The 21,932-nt window shown below is 39.4% G+C and overlaps 1 protein-coding gene across 2 annotated transcripts; it reads right to left on the reverse strand.

Moving 5' to 3' along the window:
* Positions 1-14,920: 14,920 nt before the first annotated feature.
* On the reverse strand, positions 14,921-20,521 carry LOC137736544 (ubiquitin-related modifier 1 homolog 2-like). Of its 2 annotated transcripts, none has more exons than XM_068475795.1 (4): positions 20,499-20,521; positions 15,374-15,445; positions 15,168-15,260; positions 14,921-15,038 (listed from the first exon to the last, which is right to left on the reverse strand). In XM_068475795.1, exons 1-4 carry the CDS (start codon positions 20,519-20,521, stop codon positions 14,921-14,923), a joined length of 306 nt encoding a protein of 101 aa, XP_068331896.1. The 2 variants fall into 2 exon arrangements, with proteins under 2 accessions (XP_068331896.1, XP_068331897.1); XM_068475796.1 differs by having other exon boundaries at positions 15,168-15,250; positions 15,370-15,445.
* Between the last annotated feature and the right edge of the window lie 1,411 nt (positions 20,522-21,932).

The raw sequence follows: 21,932 nt of genomic DNA on the forward strand, positions 1-21,932 counted from the left end.
GGAAGCAACGAGGAATACCAGCTTGTTAGTCAAGCCTTTCACAGGGAAATCATGGAAAATTGACAAGAATGAAGCTTATCATGCCCTAGTGATGGATGATAGATCTGACTACAACCCACAAAAAAGGAAGGAAAATGAGAGTGATAGGGAAACCTATCCTCCACTAGCATGCAACGATAAGGAATTCCAAGCCATCCTCAATACCATGCTCGCGGATGGGGCCATCAAGCTGCCTCGGTTGTACAAAACCCCTTCCAGGGAAAATAGAAGGAATCCTAGGTACTGTCATTACCATCAATATGTTTTCATCCCTCTATTGTATGCTAAACTTTGCAAAAAATTCTCCATGCAAAAATCTGCGAAGGGACGCTAAAGCTACCATATAAGACACAAGCCATAGACACTAACCCTTTGTTGAGACGCCGAGGGAAAGAGGTAGTAGCAGTCATCACATGCTTTAGAGAAAACAATGTCTATTATCCATGGATCAACGATCCCAAGCCACAGGAAGCCATTTAGGAACCTTTCGGGAACATGGAGAAGGCTTACAGGTGTAAATAATCCAAGCCGTATAGCTATGATATGCCATGGCCTCAAGTCAAGGGATGATGAGATAAGGATGCAAATCTCATAGATTTTGCCCTAAGCCTAGATGACGAGGTCTTCACCATCGATATGCTTGAATGATACAACAAAAAGAAACTTAGGAGAGCAACTATTTAGCTGTGACTTTATCCAACCTTCCCGACATGGAAGCCGATGCAGCTGAACATTACCTTTCCCAAGGGCAAAGGCCTACTGCATCACAAGTTTTCCAAGAAAACCTGAAGTTCAAATCCCTTTTTGACCAGCTTGAATATGACCCAGAAGCAAGGACTATTGTTGCTGAAGCTTTCATGCATGTATCCAAGGGCTATGACCTTCAATGCTATGTTACTTAGCCACAGAGGGATTTCTTTCAGAACAACAATGCCATCATTTTCATTGATGAAGATATGGAAGTGGTTTTCCTTGATCATCGAAAACCATTGTACCTAGAAGGACAGATCAACGACGCCTTCACCAGCAAAGCCTTGGTTAATACCATAGTTTACTGTTTATGAAGGGTTAAGTGGCCTAACCATATTGTGTGGGAAAGCCTCAAATACAGAGGCATTGGACGCTACACAAGTGAAGTTCCCAAGGAAACTAAAGACATGCATGTACCTGCTGCCAAGGACGGATCTCTGTAGAAAATCATGCTTGTGCCAAAATGCATGTAAGATGGATACACTGTTGGTGGAAAAGGTTAAAGAGAATTAGTTAGCCTACTGGAAGAGCATCGAAGAATGAAGAAGTTATGCAAGCAGTTGCTGAGTCTAGGGCACTATTGTCCTACCATGAGGAAAGACATTGACAACATGGTCAAGCGATGCCGTGCATGTCAAGTCCTTGGAAACTTAATCCACAAGCCTTCAATGCTATTTTAAGACATGTTCACCCTATGGCCATTTTATACTTGGGGGCTTGACTTAATTAGAATAATCAACCTAGTTTCCAAAGGCAACATATGGATCCTAGTTGCCACTGAGTACTTCACGAAGTGGGTGGAAGCAGTCCCTCTCTGGAAAGCAACATGAGCCGTAGTACCCAACTCCATTAGGGAAAACAAACAGGTAGGTATCACACTCAATGGTTGCAAGATCAAGCATTGCCAATTTATGCCATACTACCCCTAGGAAAATGATCAAGCCAAAGCAACAAATAAGGCACTACTGAAGATCCTAAGTGATAATGTGCACAATTACTGTGGGGGCTAGAGCACGCATCTCCCAGATGTTCTGTGAGTCTAGCGTACGTCTCTAAGGAATACCACAGCCTGTGCAAAATGGAGGTGGAGAGATCTCGAGTCACTCAAGGAAAGAAGAATGGAAGTAGCTCTATACCACCAACAGGTTACCAAAGCCTACAATCGCGCAGTTAGGCCACGCAACTTTAAGGAAGGAGATCTCATCTTCAGGACAACTGAGCACATAAGGAGGTAGATCTCTGAACCTTCAAAGTTTGCCTCACCTAGGAAGGACATTTTGTGGTCAAGGAAGTCTATCGAAGCAGTTACTACTACTTGACTTTGGGCAAGGAAGGTATGCCAACGGAACCTGTCAATGCAAAGTGGCTAAAGCCATTACTGCTAAAATACTCATGCCTATTTTAGAAGAACAAACTCCTTTTATGCAATGATCATTTTGCTTACTCTATGAGGCTTTGTAAAGCTATGCGATGATGTACCACAAATTTTAATGAAATGAATGAGCATTTTGTCAAAATATTTGGTACATTCGTTTCTTTACAATGGCAAGAGTAACTAGAAGGATTTCTTCTAAACAAGCTATATCAGTAATCATGCCAAGGCCATAATAAAAGCCCACGCCAAGCAAGCCCCCTCTAAGGGGCAAAACATGCTAATGCTATAATAAAAGCCATGTCAAAGCCTATCAATGTAAAGCAAGCTGCTCAATGCTTAATTGCTTATGCAATATGCCAAGCTAACACGCCATGCAAAACCATTCAGTCAAGCAAATAAAGCTTTTTCAAAGTTATACTATGCAACGTGCCAAAGCCTATCAATGCAAAGCAAGTTGCTTAATGGTTCAATGCTCATGCAATATGCCAAGCCAACACACCACGCAAAACCATTGAGTCAAGCAAATAAAGCTTTTTCAAAACTATACTTATGCAACATGCCAAAGCCTATCAATGCAAAGAAAGCTGCTCAATGGTTCAATGCTCATGCAATATGCCAAACCAACACGCCATGCAAAACCATTGAGTCAAGGAAATAAAGCTTTTTATACTCATGCAACATGCTAACCTTATCAATGTAAATCAATGCTAAGCCTAGGCCTATCGAAGCCTATCGATACAAATCAATGCTAAGCCTAAGCCTATCGATGCCTATCGATGCAAATCAATGCTAAATCTAAGCCTATCGATGCAAATCAATGCTAAGCTTACCAATGCAAATCAATGCTAAACCTAAGCCTATTGATGCAAATCAATGCTAAGCTTACCAATGCAAATCAATGTCGAGCAAGTCAAGCTTCCTAGCGCGCCTTGTTTCCTTAGGGAAATTGGCCTAAGCGTTCTCACCTTCCCTAAGGAAACTCACCAACAGAACATAAAGTGCCAGAATCAGTCATTAGAAACAAGCAAAAGCTGAAGCCTGTATCTCAAAGCCTCATAGGATTTTACTCAACAAATCCCCACACATGGAAAGTAAGTACCAATGTTATTCCAAGAGAAAATATCTCAAATGTCATGCCAAGTTCAACATTAGTGTTCAAAGCCAAAGCAAGCAGAGAGACAAAATGAAGAGGGCCTCATGCCAATTGTTTGAGGGAATAACTAGCCCCTAAAAAAGAAAGATACAACAAAAGGTCATGCTCCGCCAAGAAAAGGGTGGCGAGGGTCAAGCTAAGCAAACAGCCAAGTGACATGCATTGCCTAGGAAAAGCAAAAGGTTGACCGCAGTCGACTAGCTTTCCAAATGAACACTAGAAGCATTAGCCCGCATTTGATATGCCGCAAGCTGAAGGCAATTAGCCATCTCTTTTGAACTCCCATGATACATCTTCAACTTAGACTTCTCATGCTCCAACCCCTTTGGCTTAAGCTCGAAGGCACGCTTTATCTCTCTTACCTTGGCAAATTTCCTTAAGATGCCTTTGTCTTTATCGAGGCGGAGGCCAAACATTGTGTCAAAGAGCTTCTCTAATCTCTTAGCCAATGAGTTTATAGGCATTCCTAGGGCCACCAGATCACTAATCATATCACGCTAGCATAACATCTTATGTTTTGTAAGCTCTGAGCAGGGCACACGCTCCATGTCAAGTAGCAGGACCCCTACTTCCTCAAGCACCATGCTGCGCATATAGAGTAATAGAAGCCTCAGGTTTCCATCGGCGTCCTCCACCTTCTCAAAGAACATGCCTAGAACGTCGAGCAACCCTGAGCAAACCATCACACCCTTGAAGTCAATGTGAGAGATGAAGGTCTCGCCCTAAGGAAGTAATTCTTTGATCGAATTTAGCACCTACACACATATTTTGAACTTATTCTTGAGTGCACCAGAAGCCTCGTTCCATAGCGCCCACTCTTTAATTGAAGCCTACTATTCCAAGGGAATAGTTTTTGGAGAAAATACAACATTTGAAGCTTGGGCATTACTCGGGAAAACTCCGTCATCCCCTGCCATTTTAGTAAGGAAAGCCACAAGCTTAGAAGGAACACCATTAGGGGCATGAGGACCCAAGGAAGCCAATGTAGCACTAGCATTAACATGAAAGACATTCGCCCCAACATTCTCCACATGCAGAGATAAGGGAATCGCCACATCTAGACCATCAACATTCATTTGTGAGGAAAACACAAAACATACATCATAAAGGAATATAGGTATATGCCTATGCTCAACAAGGATTACTCACCTCATAACACACAAATAAATCCATGCAAGCAAGAGAGAATGGGTAAGCAGTTGCAAAAAAATTCGCATTAAGATGTCCATGAGGAAAAGACAATGCATCCATGATCGTTGTAGCCGCAACACTAGTCACTATGGGAGAACATGCTACATTTTCTAGGACATCATCATTGAGGAAAACATCAACCTCATCGAAATTATCATCACTAATCACTTTGCTGCCACTTCTGTCACTTGACCCTGTATCATTATCCACGCTGACCGCACCTTCCCTAAGGGAAGGACACCTTCTAGTTCCCAGCTCAGAATCAACAATTGAATTGCTACTCTTGGTACTTCCAAACCCTCACTAGACATCGCCAACAACACCGTCGATACTCCGATCCTCTTCACTTCAACTGGAAGTATCGAGATACTCACATGCTTAGAGGCACCAGGTGAGGCAAAGGCTCGAGAACTCCTAGTTCTACAAGAGGGATTGGGAAGGGCGGCTTCTTTATTAAATATTACAATGAAGGGACATGGTTAGCATGCACTTATGAAGGCATTAGGGAACAAGCAAGGAAAAGAAAGACAATGTCAGAAAATCCATTACCCATCTTCCACTTTGCCAAAACACTCTTACTCTTTGGTTCCTTGGGAATACCAAAAGCTACAAATTTCCTACTGTTGGGAGGACCATCTTTCGCCACCTTAGGCTTAAAGTGCTTCACATTGCCACTCAAGTCACAAAATACAAGATTCTTGAAACATGGGCCAAGTAGATAAAGAAAAACAAACAGTGTTCTGATAAGAAACATACATGAAACTACCTTATCCTCCTGCCTATTAAACCTTTCCCCACCATCGCAAGATGCTTTGCTCTTCTTGACGCTTTGGGAAGAATCACCAGGAATGTTACTGTCCCCAGCCGCAGAAGGACATTGCTATTTCAAGCTAAAAGCGATAGCCACATTATCCAATACTAGCCTTGGATGGCTAAAGATACAAGAATGCAACCTGGGCTGCTTGTCACCATAGAACTTGGCGATAGCCTTAAAGCACCTCGTTTAGTATGTCATATAGGCCTTGGAGATGCAACCCACTTGGGTTATGTTGGCAATACAGTGGGAAGGCTAAAGGTTCTCAAATGGCAAATAGACGGGGCTCCAAAATAATCGATTGACGGAAACATCGTCTTTGGCTAGGAAAGACCATGGTACCCCTCAGTCAAAACTGAATTATCGCCTCACTTGCAAAGGAGCATAAACTGCATTCATTTCCTCATCGTTCTTTCCAAGGAACTGTACAGTCGGAGCCAACAAAGCCAACGATTTCTCAGTAAAGGAAGGGAAGCCCAAGTTCTCTGATAGGGGAATTTAGGTCATGCTACTATCTCCCCTATAAATGACATCAGTATAAAATGAGCGTAGTGTAAGGGTAAAAATTGAAACTGCTCATGTCGTCAAGAAGCTCTAGGAAGTCTTACCTTTTCTTGGGAACCTACCCGAACAACAGCATACCAATGAAAGTTTCTCAAGCATATAAGATGATGAATCGATAACAAATGACTCATAACGGCCCTGTAGAGGTTAGGACTAATCTCTAAGCCTCTAATCCTTTCCCAAAGGAAGATCTATAAGAAGCCAACACATAAGAAATTCTTGATCGGGGCATCGCTGGCTATCGGGTCCTTGAGAGCGTGTATCTCATCCAACTTACAGTACATGAAACCAAGGAATAATGGAGTCAATGGAACCACATGGCCCTGTGCAATCACCAAAGCTAAAGGAATCACTGGGCGGTGAAAGGTGTCTTTACTGCTACAAAATATAAGACGACTAAGCCAAAAGCACAACATGGCCTCAAACCTACAATTTGGCTCCTGAGTTTTCTACCAAAAGTGCTTTATCCATTCATTGAATCAGAGGGCTTTAGTCGATGATGTGGGAGCACTTTTCTTCAAGATATTATACACTTTAGCATCCGCGGGAAGAATGTCGTAATGGAAGGGGTCCACATTCCCTATGATAGGAAGATGCAGGATGTTGGCTACATCCTTTAATGTGGGGTGAACTTTCCCCAAGCATAAATAAAGGTTTGAGTTTCTGTGCTCCACCTCTGACCACATGTCGGAGGAAATTAAACTCCACATGGACAACTTGCTTTTTAGTCAAGAACACGGCGTCCAAGACTTTTTCCCCCTTCATGACGGCACACTAACTAGAAAATCCTAATTCGGTATCAACCCAGTTAGCCTAGCTAGTGGCTTCACCGCATGAAAACTCAAAATGGATTGGAACCGTAGGGAACCGTCCGCTCTCTATGCAGCACCTTGAAACACACTTGGGATCTACGAGATGAACCACATCCAGGGACGACTCTTCTCCTTTAAAAGCCTTGTTATGAAAGCCAAGAGAAGGTGGTGGTCTACCTTGATGGAGTCAATCAGCAGTCAAAAATGACTCATCTACCATGCTTAAGTATTTTGGAGAAACTGGGGCCATAAAATTCCTACAGGAAACGAGCAACAAACAATAAGGGTCGCAATACATCATATCATACAAGGCAAAATATAAAAGCATACAAAGTGAAACACAGCAAGGAATCTACCCCAGAAAAGCAAGCAAGCACACTTAGGAAAACAAGCAAGCGCACCCAGGGAAAGCAAAAGGGTACATGCATAAAATTCAAAGTCTTTCATGAAAAAGTCTAAGACTTTGACATAAGACTATTTTCCCTATATGCTATCACGCAAAACACATGCATCTGTCCTTACACATACCATGTTATCAAGGCCCTAAAAGATCTAGCTCGGGAAAGTATGCTATACATGTATCTAAGCAAAAATAAGTTATATGCAGTCAAGCTAATCATGCTAAGCGGATCATTGCAATGGATCAATCGATCCCGCTCAAGCACGCACCAACATGCAAAAAAGTTAAGCTAAATGACAATCGCACAATGCACATGAAAAGTAAGAAGAGATCTACAATGGGCAAGTGTACAAAGACCCAAGATCGAAAACCACAAAGGGAAAGATCATGCCCTCCTCTGTGAAGATCAAAACCCTAAAGTACCTCAAGTGCAAGAAAAATACCACAACATGTTTAGATTCACCAGCAAGATCGTTAGCGAAGACAAGGAAACAAGAAAAATTTTAAAGAACAAGGTCAAGGAATTTTTCCTTACTTGAAAGAAGGTCTTGATGCAGAACACTAAAGAACCCAAAAGCGTAGAAAGATGCAAGTAGGAGGTATGATGGATAATAAAGGAAAGGCAGAAGAAAGAGTTACAGAAGAAAAAAAAACTAAGGAGGAGAAGAAGAAAAGAATACAAATACCTATCCTAGAGAAATGAGGTTTTTCAAAGTGATTACGAAGAAAAAAGAGGAGGACGCATAATTCTTTTTGGATCATGAAACATGCATGAGAAGCAAGGAAGCATATTATCACTAGGTCACCAGCATCCACGAGGAAAAGAGAAAAAGAAAGGAGAAGAGTCCCATTAGGAATTCAAAACATGAATCCCTTGGGCCTGGGGTTAATTATTTAGCCCATTCAAGGATTCTCATAGCCCATATAATCAAGAGGGCTAATGTTTGGGCCCAAAAATGTCACACACCAATCTAACCAGTCTCAAGGCCCAATTGTCATGTAACAAGCCCAAATACATGCCAAGGCATAGGATCGACGAGGAACATATTTACAAACATGCAATGCCACAGTGATTAAGCTGGATACTTAAGCCATGCTCATACCTATTCATCATACCATGCTTCCTCATGCTAATCACTGCCATGCTAAGTCCAAGTCACATATTCGAGGCTTGTCAAGTGGATTGTGGTGTGGATGGTTACGGAAAGTTATTGGGCCTACGTGGAATCGGGGTTATGGAAGACTTTGGGCTGCTTAGGGGCCCTAAGATCCAAGCCCATACCCTTTGCATTTCAAGCAGGCATCATTGATAGAAAATTAGCCTAGTTTACCCTTTTCTCTAGTAAGCCAACTCCCTTAGTTAGAACTAAACTAGATTCTTGCATTAAATGTATGTTAAACCTAACAAGTCAGGCATTTAATGCTGACTTTCCCTTCCTAGCCTGCAACAACCAACGCGAGAAAGCCATGAGGTGCGCTACTAGAATTAGCGTCTGCGGAAGGACACCCTAGGACAGGCACATCTCGGGAAAAAGCAAACTACAAGTCTTAGCAGTACAGTTATCTTACCCCAAAAGGGGAATAATAGGAGGCCTAGGGAGAAAAAAGGGAAGACCAAACCACAAAGGGAGATTCCCCTTGAAGCCTAGGGAATAACCTTTCACTTACATAAAGAGGTAGAAGCCATTACAGAAGGGGAGGATTATAACACAAAGTTAGAACACACAGGTAGAATGTACAGAGAGATAGAAGAGAACGCAAGGGAGAGAACCACCTAGGATATAAGCCCAGAGAGTTCCATTTAGTCCAGAAGCATACTTCAAGCCTCAAGCATCACCATTTATGCAACTTAGTAATTCCCACAGCCTTCCATCAAACATCACAGCCATTAAAGGCCTTGTTATCACCCTAGGAAAGCCTAAATCATTCAGCCCAAAATGTCAAGCAAGCATGCAAACCCTTTATCTCTCGTGTAAACCGATAATCTTCTAGCTTCCACACGACACTTCACTTGAGCAAGTCATTATCCTGATCAATCATGCTATCTTCGAGCCATTGATGTTACCAGGGTATTTCCTATGACAAGCTAACTTTTTCAAGATATCCCGAGACTTGTTACGAATCTGTACCAAGGGAGACAAGAAGACGTTCTCAAAGCGCAAATCCACCTTGACCTAAAAGTCCCCTAACAACTCCAAAATTCTTATAGGGTGTACAAAAATAATAAATACTCTTAAGTCTCTCATCTAAAACAACCTTAACTCGTCTATCACTTGTCTTACCAAATAACTCATCTAAAAAATATAAAGGTGAGGGGTGAGCAATAACCACCGTCGCTCAGTGGCTCAGTAAATAAAATATGTAATATGCCAGTCAAGTGATGTCGTTTAGTTGCTCTAGAAAATACAATAATAATTTCAAAGATTTAGCCACATAATTCCATATCATGTCATCCCTTCACGTGTTCAATATATCCTTCAGAAATTGTAACTCATCACGTGACCCATAATGGCCATATGCCCTAATGTCCCCTTGTGTAGTTTACATCTATCCCTCAGAATAATGCAACACTAAAGTTCTCATGCTTTATGAACAATTCCAAATAATCCATATATCACCATATTAATAATTCCGAAAGCATTTCAACAAATCCAACATGCTTGACTTGAAATAGAGAGATATTAGAAAATAGATAAATCGCATGACAACTCATAATTTTCATTTATCAAAAGTAAGAATTTTTAACATATTACATAAACCACTCACCTCGATAAACTAAACCTTAGCAAGACAACTCATGTATTGATTCCCACGTATCAAACCCTAGCTCCCCTTCTATTTTTGTCTCTTTTTTTTTCCCTTTCTCACAATTTGCATGCATTGCATGTGAACCCTAGCATTCATCAGTGCACTCACATTTAGAAAAATGATAAGGCACTACTCCTATTTATAGTGAAATAGGACGGCTCCAAGACTTGATCAATAAGTCAAATACTAGTAAAATATATTATAAGCAAGAATAGGCTTAAAACTTGTTTGCAGGTGTAAATGGAAGGCCAAAAAAAGAACAACAATCGGCAGCTATAGTACCCAGGTGGAAACCTACAATCACTACATACTGCCGCCTCCTACTTATAGCTTTACACCTCCAATTAAAGACATCACCTCAACGCCTCTAGGTATCAATACTCACCAACTTAGAGTGCTTACAAGCACCTAAAAAAATAGCGACAAACCATTTTATGCCATCACACAAATCAAAGCTACCAACACTCAGCAAATATTGTTCAAAAAGCATCTTACTTCTTCCTCTAGTCCTAACATGTGCCACATCCAAATTAAATCCACCTCATGCCAACCTAAGATTTACAATATGTATATATATATATACACACACACATATGTATTAAACACACATATACATAATGTACAAAAAGGGAAATCCCTAAATACAGGATCTCACAGCTTCCCTCTATCATTAGTGCTACTAACTCCGGTGTATGGTAGGAGGAACTCCTTATGGGAGGTCGCGAGTAAATGTTTCGCCTGGAATGTTTGGAATGCTCGTTGAAGTGTGGTCACAACTGTGAACGTATTCTGATGCGAGGGCTAAATCTGGAGTATATGCTACCAAAACACATGGTTCATGGCTGGTTAAGTGGCTACTTGTTGGGATGTGGTTGATCAAATGGCTACTTGTGGGGACATCGCTGGAAAGTGTCACGATCATCAGCTTTTGTGATGCTTTGGGACATTTCTCCTAGGGCGCGTTGCACCTCGATATGCTCCAACAGTTAACTCACCAAGGTTGTCTGCTACAGAAGAGCGCTCGTCAAATCTGCGACCTGTTGAGATAGGTGTTGATGGCCACTAGGGTGGAATAGCTTGAGTAATGGGCATCTTCGTATGTGGTAGATGTGTAATGAGCTGTAGGTGCAAAACTCAGGCTCGGATAAGGCCAACCTGTGGGAAAACAGGGTAAAAATGCCCTAGTTCAGTTGTTTGTCCAAAAATCAGTCCACCCAGTCCAGCTAGAGCTAAAGCAAGTTCGATGACTTAGAGTTGAGTTGGCTAAACCAACCTAAAAACTGACTTAGGGACCTGAGGTCGGGGTGGTAAAGCAAGAAAGTGCGTAGGCACGGAGCCAGGTCGGCTTGGCCCGCCTGGCCGTAGGTTGGAGCGCACTGGGCTCATGTGAAGAGTATCTGCCTATGGGTTTGTAACCTTTGCACTGCTACTCGCTAGGCTTGGGTTGTATGGCTTATAGTTGCTATAGTGGGATAAGTCTCCTGCTCATGGCGTTCTAAGCATCATGCTCAAGGTTTATGGTAACGCTGTTCTAGGCTTGGGCCTCAGCTTGGGTTGCTATCACTGCATTGGTCATCATCGTAGGCTGCTAGGTAATGGCCACAGTGGTGGTGATGCTCCACGGTGGTGGGGCTCCTCCTGCCATTGCATTATGCCTCGAGGATTGTCGATGTGAGGCTACGTCAGTCTTGGTCTTCGTTCTCTGGTCCTAATCCTTGAACATAAGGCATTTTGTTTATCATGGTTTGGAATTTTTTTACCATTGTATCCTTTCTCTAAGGACTAATCAAAGAAGTTTACTAGGAAAAATTTCAATGACTAAGAACGTAGAGAAATTCAACGCAATACACAATTCCAAAAATAATTGCAAGATCATTCTTCAAGTATTTGAATCAAGCTCTCAATGAAAGCACCAATTTGTGGTAACAAAAAATTGCCATCTTTAGTCTTGATGAATTTGTATCTATAGAACAATCAACATCTTTGATCACAAGGTGGAGGGAGGGGAGTTTGCCTAATGAATATATGATGCCTAAGTAAGTTTCTCTAAAAAGAGTGAGTGTTTAGGGGCTTGCATGCGCAACAAAAGCTTACCAAAATTGGATGGAGATGGGGGTATTTATAGGATTAGTGGCCATCCATAGGGTTTAGGGGGTTTTGCCTTACACATGTCGGCATCATATTAGCCAAGCATGTCATCCATTGGATGAATAAGGAAAAAAAATATTCCCAAGGTATTATCAAGAGGCATCCATGATTGATTCTGACAGGGGTTTTTTACTTGATGGCGTGGATCTTTAATTGAGAATGTATTAAAGATATGATTTAGTAATTAGTTCTATCTTTAATGCATTTAACTTTTTCATGCCACAAGCAGGAGAACTTTGAACAGTAGTCAATTGTTTGGACCTTCAAGGATGCTAAGCTGCGTATGAGAATATTTGAAAGCATTGCTCATTTAATGAGGGGCAATATTATATTTTTCTAAAAAACAAAAGATCAACGTATCGTCTTCTGAATTTTTGGGATAATTTTTTGCTCTACAATCTCCACTTTCACCACACCAAAAAAAACCCATCGACTATCACGACCACACCCTGGCCCCCAACCGCTACACCACAACCAACCCGACCCCCCAATCCAAAGCCCCTCCCTGAAGGTTTCCTCTCTAACCCGTCGGCCCAAATGTCGGCCCCAACCCAATCCTCCACCTCCTGCCACATTAACCCTCCTATCTTATCCCTTTTCCAACCCAAGCCTACCCTTTTGACCTGTGACCTCCCCATCTCCACCCAGTCCCCTTCCTCCGATGCGAATTCCATACCCGAAATCAAAGTTTTTTTCTTTTATTAAAATTGGAATTTTTTTTTTCTCTTTTCAAAATACTAGTTTGGATTTGGAAGAAAGTTATAGAAAGAGTCTATATGATTGAAGTGTGAAAATTTTTCCGGACTCTGATTGAGGACCTTGTGGGGCTGAGGAAGATGATAATCAAACGAAGAAAATGAAGGAGAGGAGAGAGTAGAGAGATATTATAAATAAATGAAAAATATAAATAAAAATAAATAATTTATTATATTGCATTCAACTTTATATTTTTTTTGTCATTTAATATAGTAACAACAGTTTTATGTAAAAGTTTGTTAAACACGTGGTACTGCATTTTTTTTGTTAAAAGTACTTTACAAAAAGGTTTACCAAACATTTAACTACTCAATTTTGCAATTTTTTTATTCTTACAGTATAACAAAAGTTGTTTTTTTTTTTTTTAAACGCAACAATACCAAATATATTTTGTGACATCTCACATCGTCCAGGGGAGTGATCCTTATATGTATATTCCCATCCCTACCTAGCACGAGGCCTTTTGAGAGCTCACTAGCTTCGGGTTCCATGGGAACTTCGAAGTTAAGCGAGTAGCGTGCGAGAGCAATCCCATGATGGGTGACCCACTGGGAAGTTGCTCGTGAGTTCCCAAAAACAAAACCGTGAGGGAATGGTAAGCCCAAAGCGGACAGTATCGTGCTATGGTGGTGGAGCGGGCCTGGGAAGTGATCCGTCCCGGGCGGGGATGTGACATATATATATATATATATATTTTTTTTTGTGAAACTGGAATATTCATAACCAGGCATAAACAATACCAAATTAAGAAAATAAAGGAAAATTAACGAAAAGTCAAAAATAAACTTTAATTTTAATGAAAAATGACAAATAAATGTGTAAGTAAATATTATCAGGAAAGGTAAAAATGTGGTTTTACGTTAAAAGTGAACAATATTAAAAGTGTTTCATTAAAACTCCCTTAAAATAAGCGAATTAAGTCAATTGATTAAAGTCATTAGGCCCTTATGTTCCTGTTTTATACCCAAAATTCAAACAATTTCTACGTATATTATTCTAAGGGTCTTATCTGAATGTTTTGGTATGACTTGAACCTTGCACTGATGCCAAATTGATGCATGACTAACTTCAATTTAGGGACGATTTCTGACTATATTGAGTCTTGCTGATAACGTGACATCCTGAATGTGACATCCCACATCGCCCAGGGGAGTAATCCTTACATATATATTCCCACCCCTACCTAACACGATGCCTTTTGGGAGCTCACTGGCTTCGGATTCCATGGGAACTCAGAAGTTAAGCGAGAAGGGGGCTAGAGCAATCCCATGATGGGTGACCCACTGGGAAGTTGCTCGTGAGTTCCCAAAAATAAAACCATGAGAGAATGGTAAGCTCAAAGTAGACAATATTGTGCTACGGTGGTGGAGTGGGCCCGGGAAATGGTCCGCCCCGAACAGGGATGTGACAATTGGTATTAGAGCCTAACCCTGACTGCGTCTGTGCCGACGAGGATGTCGGGCCCCTAAAGGGGGTGGATTGTGACATCCCACATCGCCCAGGGGAGTAATCCTTAAATGTAAATTCCCATCTATACCTAGCATGAGACCTTTTGGGAGTTCACTAGCTTCGGGTTCCATAAGAACTCCGAAGTTAAGCGAGAAGGGGGCTAGAGCAATCCCATGATGGGTGACCCACTGGGAAGTTGCTCGTGAGTTCCCAAAAACAAAACCGCGAAGGAATGGTAAGCCCAAAGCGGACAATATCATGCTACGGTGGTAGAGCAGGCCTGGGAAGTGATCCGCCCCTGGCCAGGATGTGACACTGAACAATTTACTGTTATTAGCATTTTCATAAATCTCATTATGCACTTCTCGCTCTAAAAAGCGAAATGATTATCAAACAAGCCCCATCATCCTATATCGAAATAACAATCCAACCCATTTGCCATTATCCTATATCCAAATAACAATCACAAGCAATTTACAGGTTTTATTTGCATCAATATCTAACTACTCCTAGATACATGTACATAAATCTCATACAATAGCCAACCACTACATGGGAAAGTAGTCATGTTCACATCCGTTACATCAAATAACGTCAACATCTTACAGTCCCGATACAAACAATTGGTTCATTTCCTAAAGTTATTACAATGAGCCGCGTACTATCCACCGTGCAAGGTTGAAATGAAAACAACCACATCCTTCTCCTCTAGCGTTGTATCAAGTTGCCCGCTCAGCTCCCAGTCGCAATCGTTCACAAGGGCTAGAACACCGGGTCTTCTGCTATACCCATGTTTCAATATTTGTTTTCCTATCAAAACCATTAACAGCATATTTATTATAAAATTATCTAAGCGACTGAGGAACACGTTCAGTTTAAAATTATATCTGATGCAGATTTTATCTTACACAGTATCGCCTTTCATAAACATTTCAGGCCTCTCCTTGATCATATGGGTACGGATCCAGGAGAGCAAATCCTTCATGGTTAGCTGAGAAGAAGAAAACGAAAATCGTGTTGACTAATAGGAACAAATAAAAGCGCTGAAATGACAAATCCGCTTCAGGTTTTTACTTATTCTTCTTAGCCTTAACAAAAGCTGAAGTTCACCTTTTCTGCTCCGTTTTGCATTTCAACGTTGACATTTTGAATCTTTACAGAGTTGTATAGAAGCTCTGATCCTCCACTGCGGAAAGAAAACAAAAAAATCATAAGGAAAGCAAACATAATTTCACTCAGGTTCAAAAGGCACAAGGTGGAAATAGATACCTGCGCACAGTTGGAATGAATCAGCATAAAAAACACAAAAGATAACGTCCAAAACTTAAACTCCAGCTTAGCTATAATTAAGCTAATGTTGCAATGCTGTCATGCTGTCCTCATCTTATTTTTGTGCTGTGTCACGATAATAGTCTTTCATTTGAGTAATGACATATGCCAATTCCAGCTTAGCTATAATTAAGGTCTAAGAAAACCTGAAAAAGAATTCAAATCTCTTCGAACACGAAATAGTTGAAACAAAGATGCCCAAATGATAACGTGAATCTTGCTCTGAGTGTCACAGTTTATTGGTTGAAGTTTTAAATTTCATCATAATCGTGTTTACTATTTGTCCAAAGCATCAAAAGTGGATAATACCTAAACCTAAAAAGGAAAAGTACAAAATAATTTTCATAGAAGATTTACTACCAAAGTGACATGCAAAGATAACATTAGAAAGAAGGCGTTAAGAGTCATCATGGACAAATTCATTGCCAGACAATCTCCAAGTCATTAGGAATACCAAAAAGCTCTTTTCACCGTTGTTCTTTAGAACAGAAAAACAATGGAGCTAGGCTCAATTTTTGTTTGTTTTTTTTTTCTCGTTTTTTTTTTTTTTTTCAACTGTAAATGCAAACGCATCTTTAGTTTTACATTATCAAAGTAGCCAACCTAGCTACGAATTCAAAATCATTGCCATCATAAACTCTGCATATTGTAGTCTTCTGCATGAAAACACTACCGGAACCACCACTAAAAATCTGAAGAACACAGCACGCACACACATACATGTATATCTTTCTATATAGCAATTTACAATAAAAATCAAATTTCAATAACTTTTTCAAAGCTAATTAGGATTATGCTGATATTATCTAAAACAATCTTTGAAAGGAAGAACCAAGACCAATCAACAGCTCAAGAACAATAAACCATTAATAATTTTTCCAAAATAGTACACAGGGAAGAGAAATTTATTATCCGAATTCCAGAGTCAGCTGCGTATTGTAAAAGTAGCAGAGTTTAAAAACCTACAGAACGAGAGAGTGAGAAGGAATGAGAACTCAATTTACTAAAATATCATTCCCACGTAATGTCAGCTTCATAAAAATCTTGTTATTCTCACATTTAAATCACAATCAAGTGTTCATACACAATGTAAAAGTGCAGCTCATGATCAAAATTCTTCATACTGTTTAAGGAACTGGAGCATGTTCGCGCTATAACTTGGATACAATTTGATTGCCGATGAATAGGGTATGTTCGATGAATGAATATACTGAAACTACATATGGTACAAAGAAGTGAGCGCCGCAATGGAATAAGCATTACAATCACACACCTTGCATGAAGGGGATTGGTACCTGAGTCAATGGGTTACTACCTTGCGTGAAAGATAGTTGACGAGTCCTACTCGGCGAACAAAACTTTTAAAGTTATTAGAGAGTGAGAGAGAAAGATAGCTATGTGCAAAGGGCCGTTGGGGCTTGATCTAGGGATGACCATTGGTGCGAATTTGTTGATGTTGTTGATCCAAAGGGTCGTCGGAGCTTGATCTTAGGATGAATGAATCTTCAAGGGCTTTTGGGCTTGATCTTGATGAACGAGGATGAACGGATCTTCAAGGGCCCTCGGAGCTTGATCTTGATGAACAGTTGTGTGGATTTCTTCAAGGATTTGATGAGGAACGAAGAGAGCTTTCTTGATCCTTCGGGAGTCTTGGGAATTTTGCGAGGTTGGATGCTTGAAAGCTTTAGAGTTTCATAGCTTCAAGGATTTGGGGAATTCCCTTCCAATTTGGGAGTAGAGAAATGTATATGTGAATTGGTCCCCTGAAATGGTTGTATTTATAGAATCTTTCAAGGCCTAATTTTGAATATAATATTCAGATGAAATAAATCATTTCTGCCAGGTGTTGACATGTGTTCTTAATGAAATCGATTTTTTTTTTTTTTTGTCAAATGATGCCATTTTGTGTAGGGAATATCGAACTCATAAGCTTTCATCTTCTTCACAAGTTCTGCATTTTTATATTTCCAGATTTCGTTCTTCAAAATCAAAAAAAGATGTGCGCAGCAATAGAAACCAGATCATCGGAGCAAGAATTCTCATTTCGGACAAGAGCAGAGGGGCTGAACCAACTCTCTTAGGCGTGTTTCCGGCGAGAGGAGGGGCGGCTGCCACTCCTTACCCTCACGTAGCTTCGCCACTGGACATATCATACTGTAAGTATCATCTCTAGCACAAGACTTAATTCTTTGGTTTTGAACCTGTGCAAATTTAATTAGGGTGAGCATAAAGCTCAGTTGGGACATTACACCTTAATACATATAACCATGAGTATATTATGTCTACGTAGTTAAAACACATTAGAAAAATGACATGTATGAATGCACAAAATTCCTCTCTTCAAACCCATTAACCTAAACCCAAACACCATATTTCCCTTTTGTTAATACTCTTGCCTAATTCCCTTTTGCCAATCCCATATTACCCTTAAATTATTGTGCACTCTGGGGTTGGCCTAAGACTTGGTACCTGACAAGAATTAGGCTCAACTACACAAAAGTCTTCCTTGTTCTTTTTATTTCCATTTCCCTTTTTCCGTCATAAGATTCTTAATTCAAGAGAAATATAACAAAATGAATGAAAATCATATATGTCAATACATCCAATAAGTCATATAAGCAAACAGTTTATATCCAACCAAGCAGATCAATATCAATAAATTAACATATAATAATCAGAATATATGGACAAATAGTTATAAGGTTTCCCAAGCACCCCCTACTCATTTCCATAGCTACAACGTAAGTCCACGCCACTGCCAAACTAATCAAGTATCTTGGTCTAGCTCGTGAGTTCCTATTTAAAGTATAAACCATCATTATTTAAGCACACAATTTAAAATACAACTCATGTATTATAAATAGACTCTGTAGAATACATACTTTGATAAGTATGTATAATGATAACCAAACAAAACATACTTCTATTCTCTAGAAAAATAGTTTTAAAACTAAAAGTTTTTGTATGGTGTAAATTTGTTATGCAAAATTAATATTGCATATCAGTACAAACCCACCATTAATATATTATTATTACAATAAGAATTTGTTTCCAAGACCAAAATTTGTTTACTAACTTAGATGAGTAGTTCAAAAGTTTCATGTTTCAAAATTTCACCTTGAAAGAGATTGACTATTGATTAACCAACCTCTTCAAAACCCACTAAAATTATCAGAAAGATGTATCAAATAAAAGGAATGAGAAGTCTAACCAAATAAAGGATTACTTCAACTCCTAGCACTCTTTCTCCTTCACTAGCCTTCAGAAACTATAAAGCTTTTTGTCTGACATTTCTATTATCGTTGATTCTCAAGAGAATTGACTCCCTATTTATATAGCTTTTTGCTTCTTTTTAACTGGCTAAAAACTCAAACTAATCCTAGCAATCACAAGGGGCCTAACTCTAGACTCTCTACCACCTACTTCTTGGACCTCCACCTCCTGCTTCCATAGACTCCACTGTAAACTTTATGTGGTTATATAATTAAAACACAAACAAGGAGTTGACTGACCTGATCGTGAAGCAATAGCCATTGAATACCAAGTGGAGATGATGTAGGATGCGACACCAAAGTCTTCTACAAAGCACCTAGCCAGATACAACTACTTTATGGGAAGCGTTTGTTATGCATCAAGGGTTTGCAGGGACTTTATTATTTATACTGGCTAAGGTATTAAGGTTCCGTCCATAAAGGAATCCCAAATCCAAATTTTTTAGCCTATCAATTATGTATCATAATCACATAAAGTCAAGGACTCCATCAATCTTACTTGTATTACAAGACACTTAATAAAAGATTGATATCTTTAGGAAATCAAATCACAATATCTACATTAATCTCCAATATTACATTCCTATTATATGTTGTAGACCATTTAAGGTTGATTTACATCGGAATAAATCCAACATTCTCCCACTGGTCTACACGTATAATATTTATGTTTATACTTGAAATTGGAAATTAATGTCACTTTAATGGCCATATAGTTGTGATAACATCCTATCCTTGATACAAGTTTCTGTCAAATAAGTCTTTCAACATGGAACTAACAAGGTTGTAAGGTTGTTGACACAACCCAAAACCTTCATAATCACACATGCTAAAATCCTCATCCACATGAAAACACCATCAAATTATGATTGCAGAGATGAACCTGAATGTGTCTCAACTTTTATCATCTCAGGTCCTCTTTAATGCAAACTTCTACTGCAGTTTGATGCGAGATTTATACGCACACAAATTAAACCCTCTTTTTATCAATTGTAGTATAGGTGCAAGTAGGGATCGTTCTGGACCGGGGATTAGGAGGGATTGCAAATCTCTTGGAAACTGACTCAAAAACGTAAAATAACAATATGAAATACTAACTTAGACTCAAAAGAATGCAAAACTAAAAATAAGAAAGATTAAGACTAAGACTTAAACGAAATATGGGGGGGGATTGATTTTGGACGAATTTAAACTAAAATGGATAGATTGTAAAGAAAACAAATTGTAAATATGAAATTGACGGAAATGAATGGATGGTATGGCTAGCTAAGGGGTTCATCTCCATACATGTTACACTTGCATAATAAAATGGTTTCCAATTGCATTTCAATAAACCATGAATTCTCAACACCCCGGGTTAATTAGGTCCGCTTAAATTAACCGTCAAGTTTTCCTTAAGTTAATGAATTGGATGATTGCATACGACAACCCAAAGCATTCCTCACAAGTTCCCTTCATGAATTGCATAATAGAGAAACAAGCAAGAATCATTAAGCATCATGAAAACTATAAGTGTTGACGAGGCATTCGTTACTATGATTGCATGAAACTTATGCCAAGAATTCGTTTAACGCGATTGTTTATAAGCAACCTCCACTACTTGTGAATATAAGTTCATAACGATTAGGTGAAACTCACTTATATTCTAGCGTCATATTCATGCATGAAAATTAAGCGTTCATTCTCAATAAACATACATAAATAGGATATCAATCAAATAGTTAAACAAATTGAATTCACAACTTATGAAACGTAATTAAAAGTAATCAAATCAAAATGCAAGCATAAACATATATTTCGAATCCCCCCCTAGCTAAAGGGGGGTTTAGTTCCTCATACAAAACAAAGAGAATTGAAATTAAACATTGAAATCAAAGAAACGCCTAAACATTCCAACAACTCAAACTTGAATTGTATGAACGTTTAAGCCCTCTTCTCTTCCTCTTTATTGTAGCATAAGGTCTAGGGATAATTGGTTTGGGGGATGGAAGTGTGGAATGGAGTGGGGAATTATGGAAATAGGTGAGGAGTGGTGGAGAAAATGGTGCAGAAAATGGAGAGAAACTCACGGCTAGAGAAGGAATGGAGTGTTTGTGTTGTGGTATCTACAATGGAATGAGATGATTTGAATGATGGGAATGCAAGGGTATTTATAGGAGGAGTGGAGATGTATATGGCTATTTGTTTAAGGTGTTTGTGTGGAGGAATGATGGAGAATTGCATGTGGAATGGCTGCAATGATGAAGAATGAAAGCTGGAAAATAAAAGGGAAAGCTGGAAATCTGAAAATGCAAATGGGAATCCTGAAATGCAAAGGTGGCCACGGTTTTGAGTGTGTTTTGTGTTGGAAATGCATGTGAATGCATGTGAATGTTGTTTGTGTGAAGTGTGTGTGGGTTAAAGAGTGAATGGTGGTGTAATGATGAAGTGTGATGAGTGATAAGTGTATGATATGTTGAGTGATAAATGAATGATATGTTGAGTGATAAGATAAGTGGTTATTGATATGTAGATGAATGAATGATATGATAAGTAATAAATGAATGATAAGTGGTTATTGATATGTAGATGAATGAATGATATGATAAGTAATAAATATATGATATGTGGTGATGATAAGATAAGTGTATGATATGATAAGTGGTGAATGAAGGAGTGGAATGTTGGAATGTTATGCACGACTAAGGATATAGGAAAGGTTTAAATATCCTAAAACTAAAAGGAACAAGGTTCCAACACTTTGGTCTTCAATTAGGTTTTTAATTTCGTCCAACACTTTGGCTCCAAGCATAAGCTATCCATCCTTAGCCCAAAAGTGCTCCAAACGTCTCCAAAATGCAACTTTTTGCTCCTTTAGCCCTTTTGGCCTACAAACACACGAAAATAGCTTAAAGTACTAAAATAACTAAAGAAACATAACGTAAATGCACGAGAACAAGCCATTTAAGTCGCATGAATATGCTCCTATCAAATACCCCCACACTTATCTTTTGCTAGTCCTCGAGCAAAACAAAACAAAAGAAACTAGAAACAAAACAAAACGAACAAGTAAAACACAACCTAAACCTTCCA

Source organism: Pyrus communis, chromosome 6 (assembly GCF_963583255.1).
Source record: "Pyrus communis chromosome 6, drPyrComm1.1, whole genome shotgun sequence".
Taxonomy (NCBI): domain Eukaryota; kingdom Viridiplantae; phylum Streptophyta; class Magnoliopsida; order Rosales; family Rosaceae; genus Pyrus; species Pyrus communis.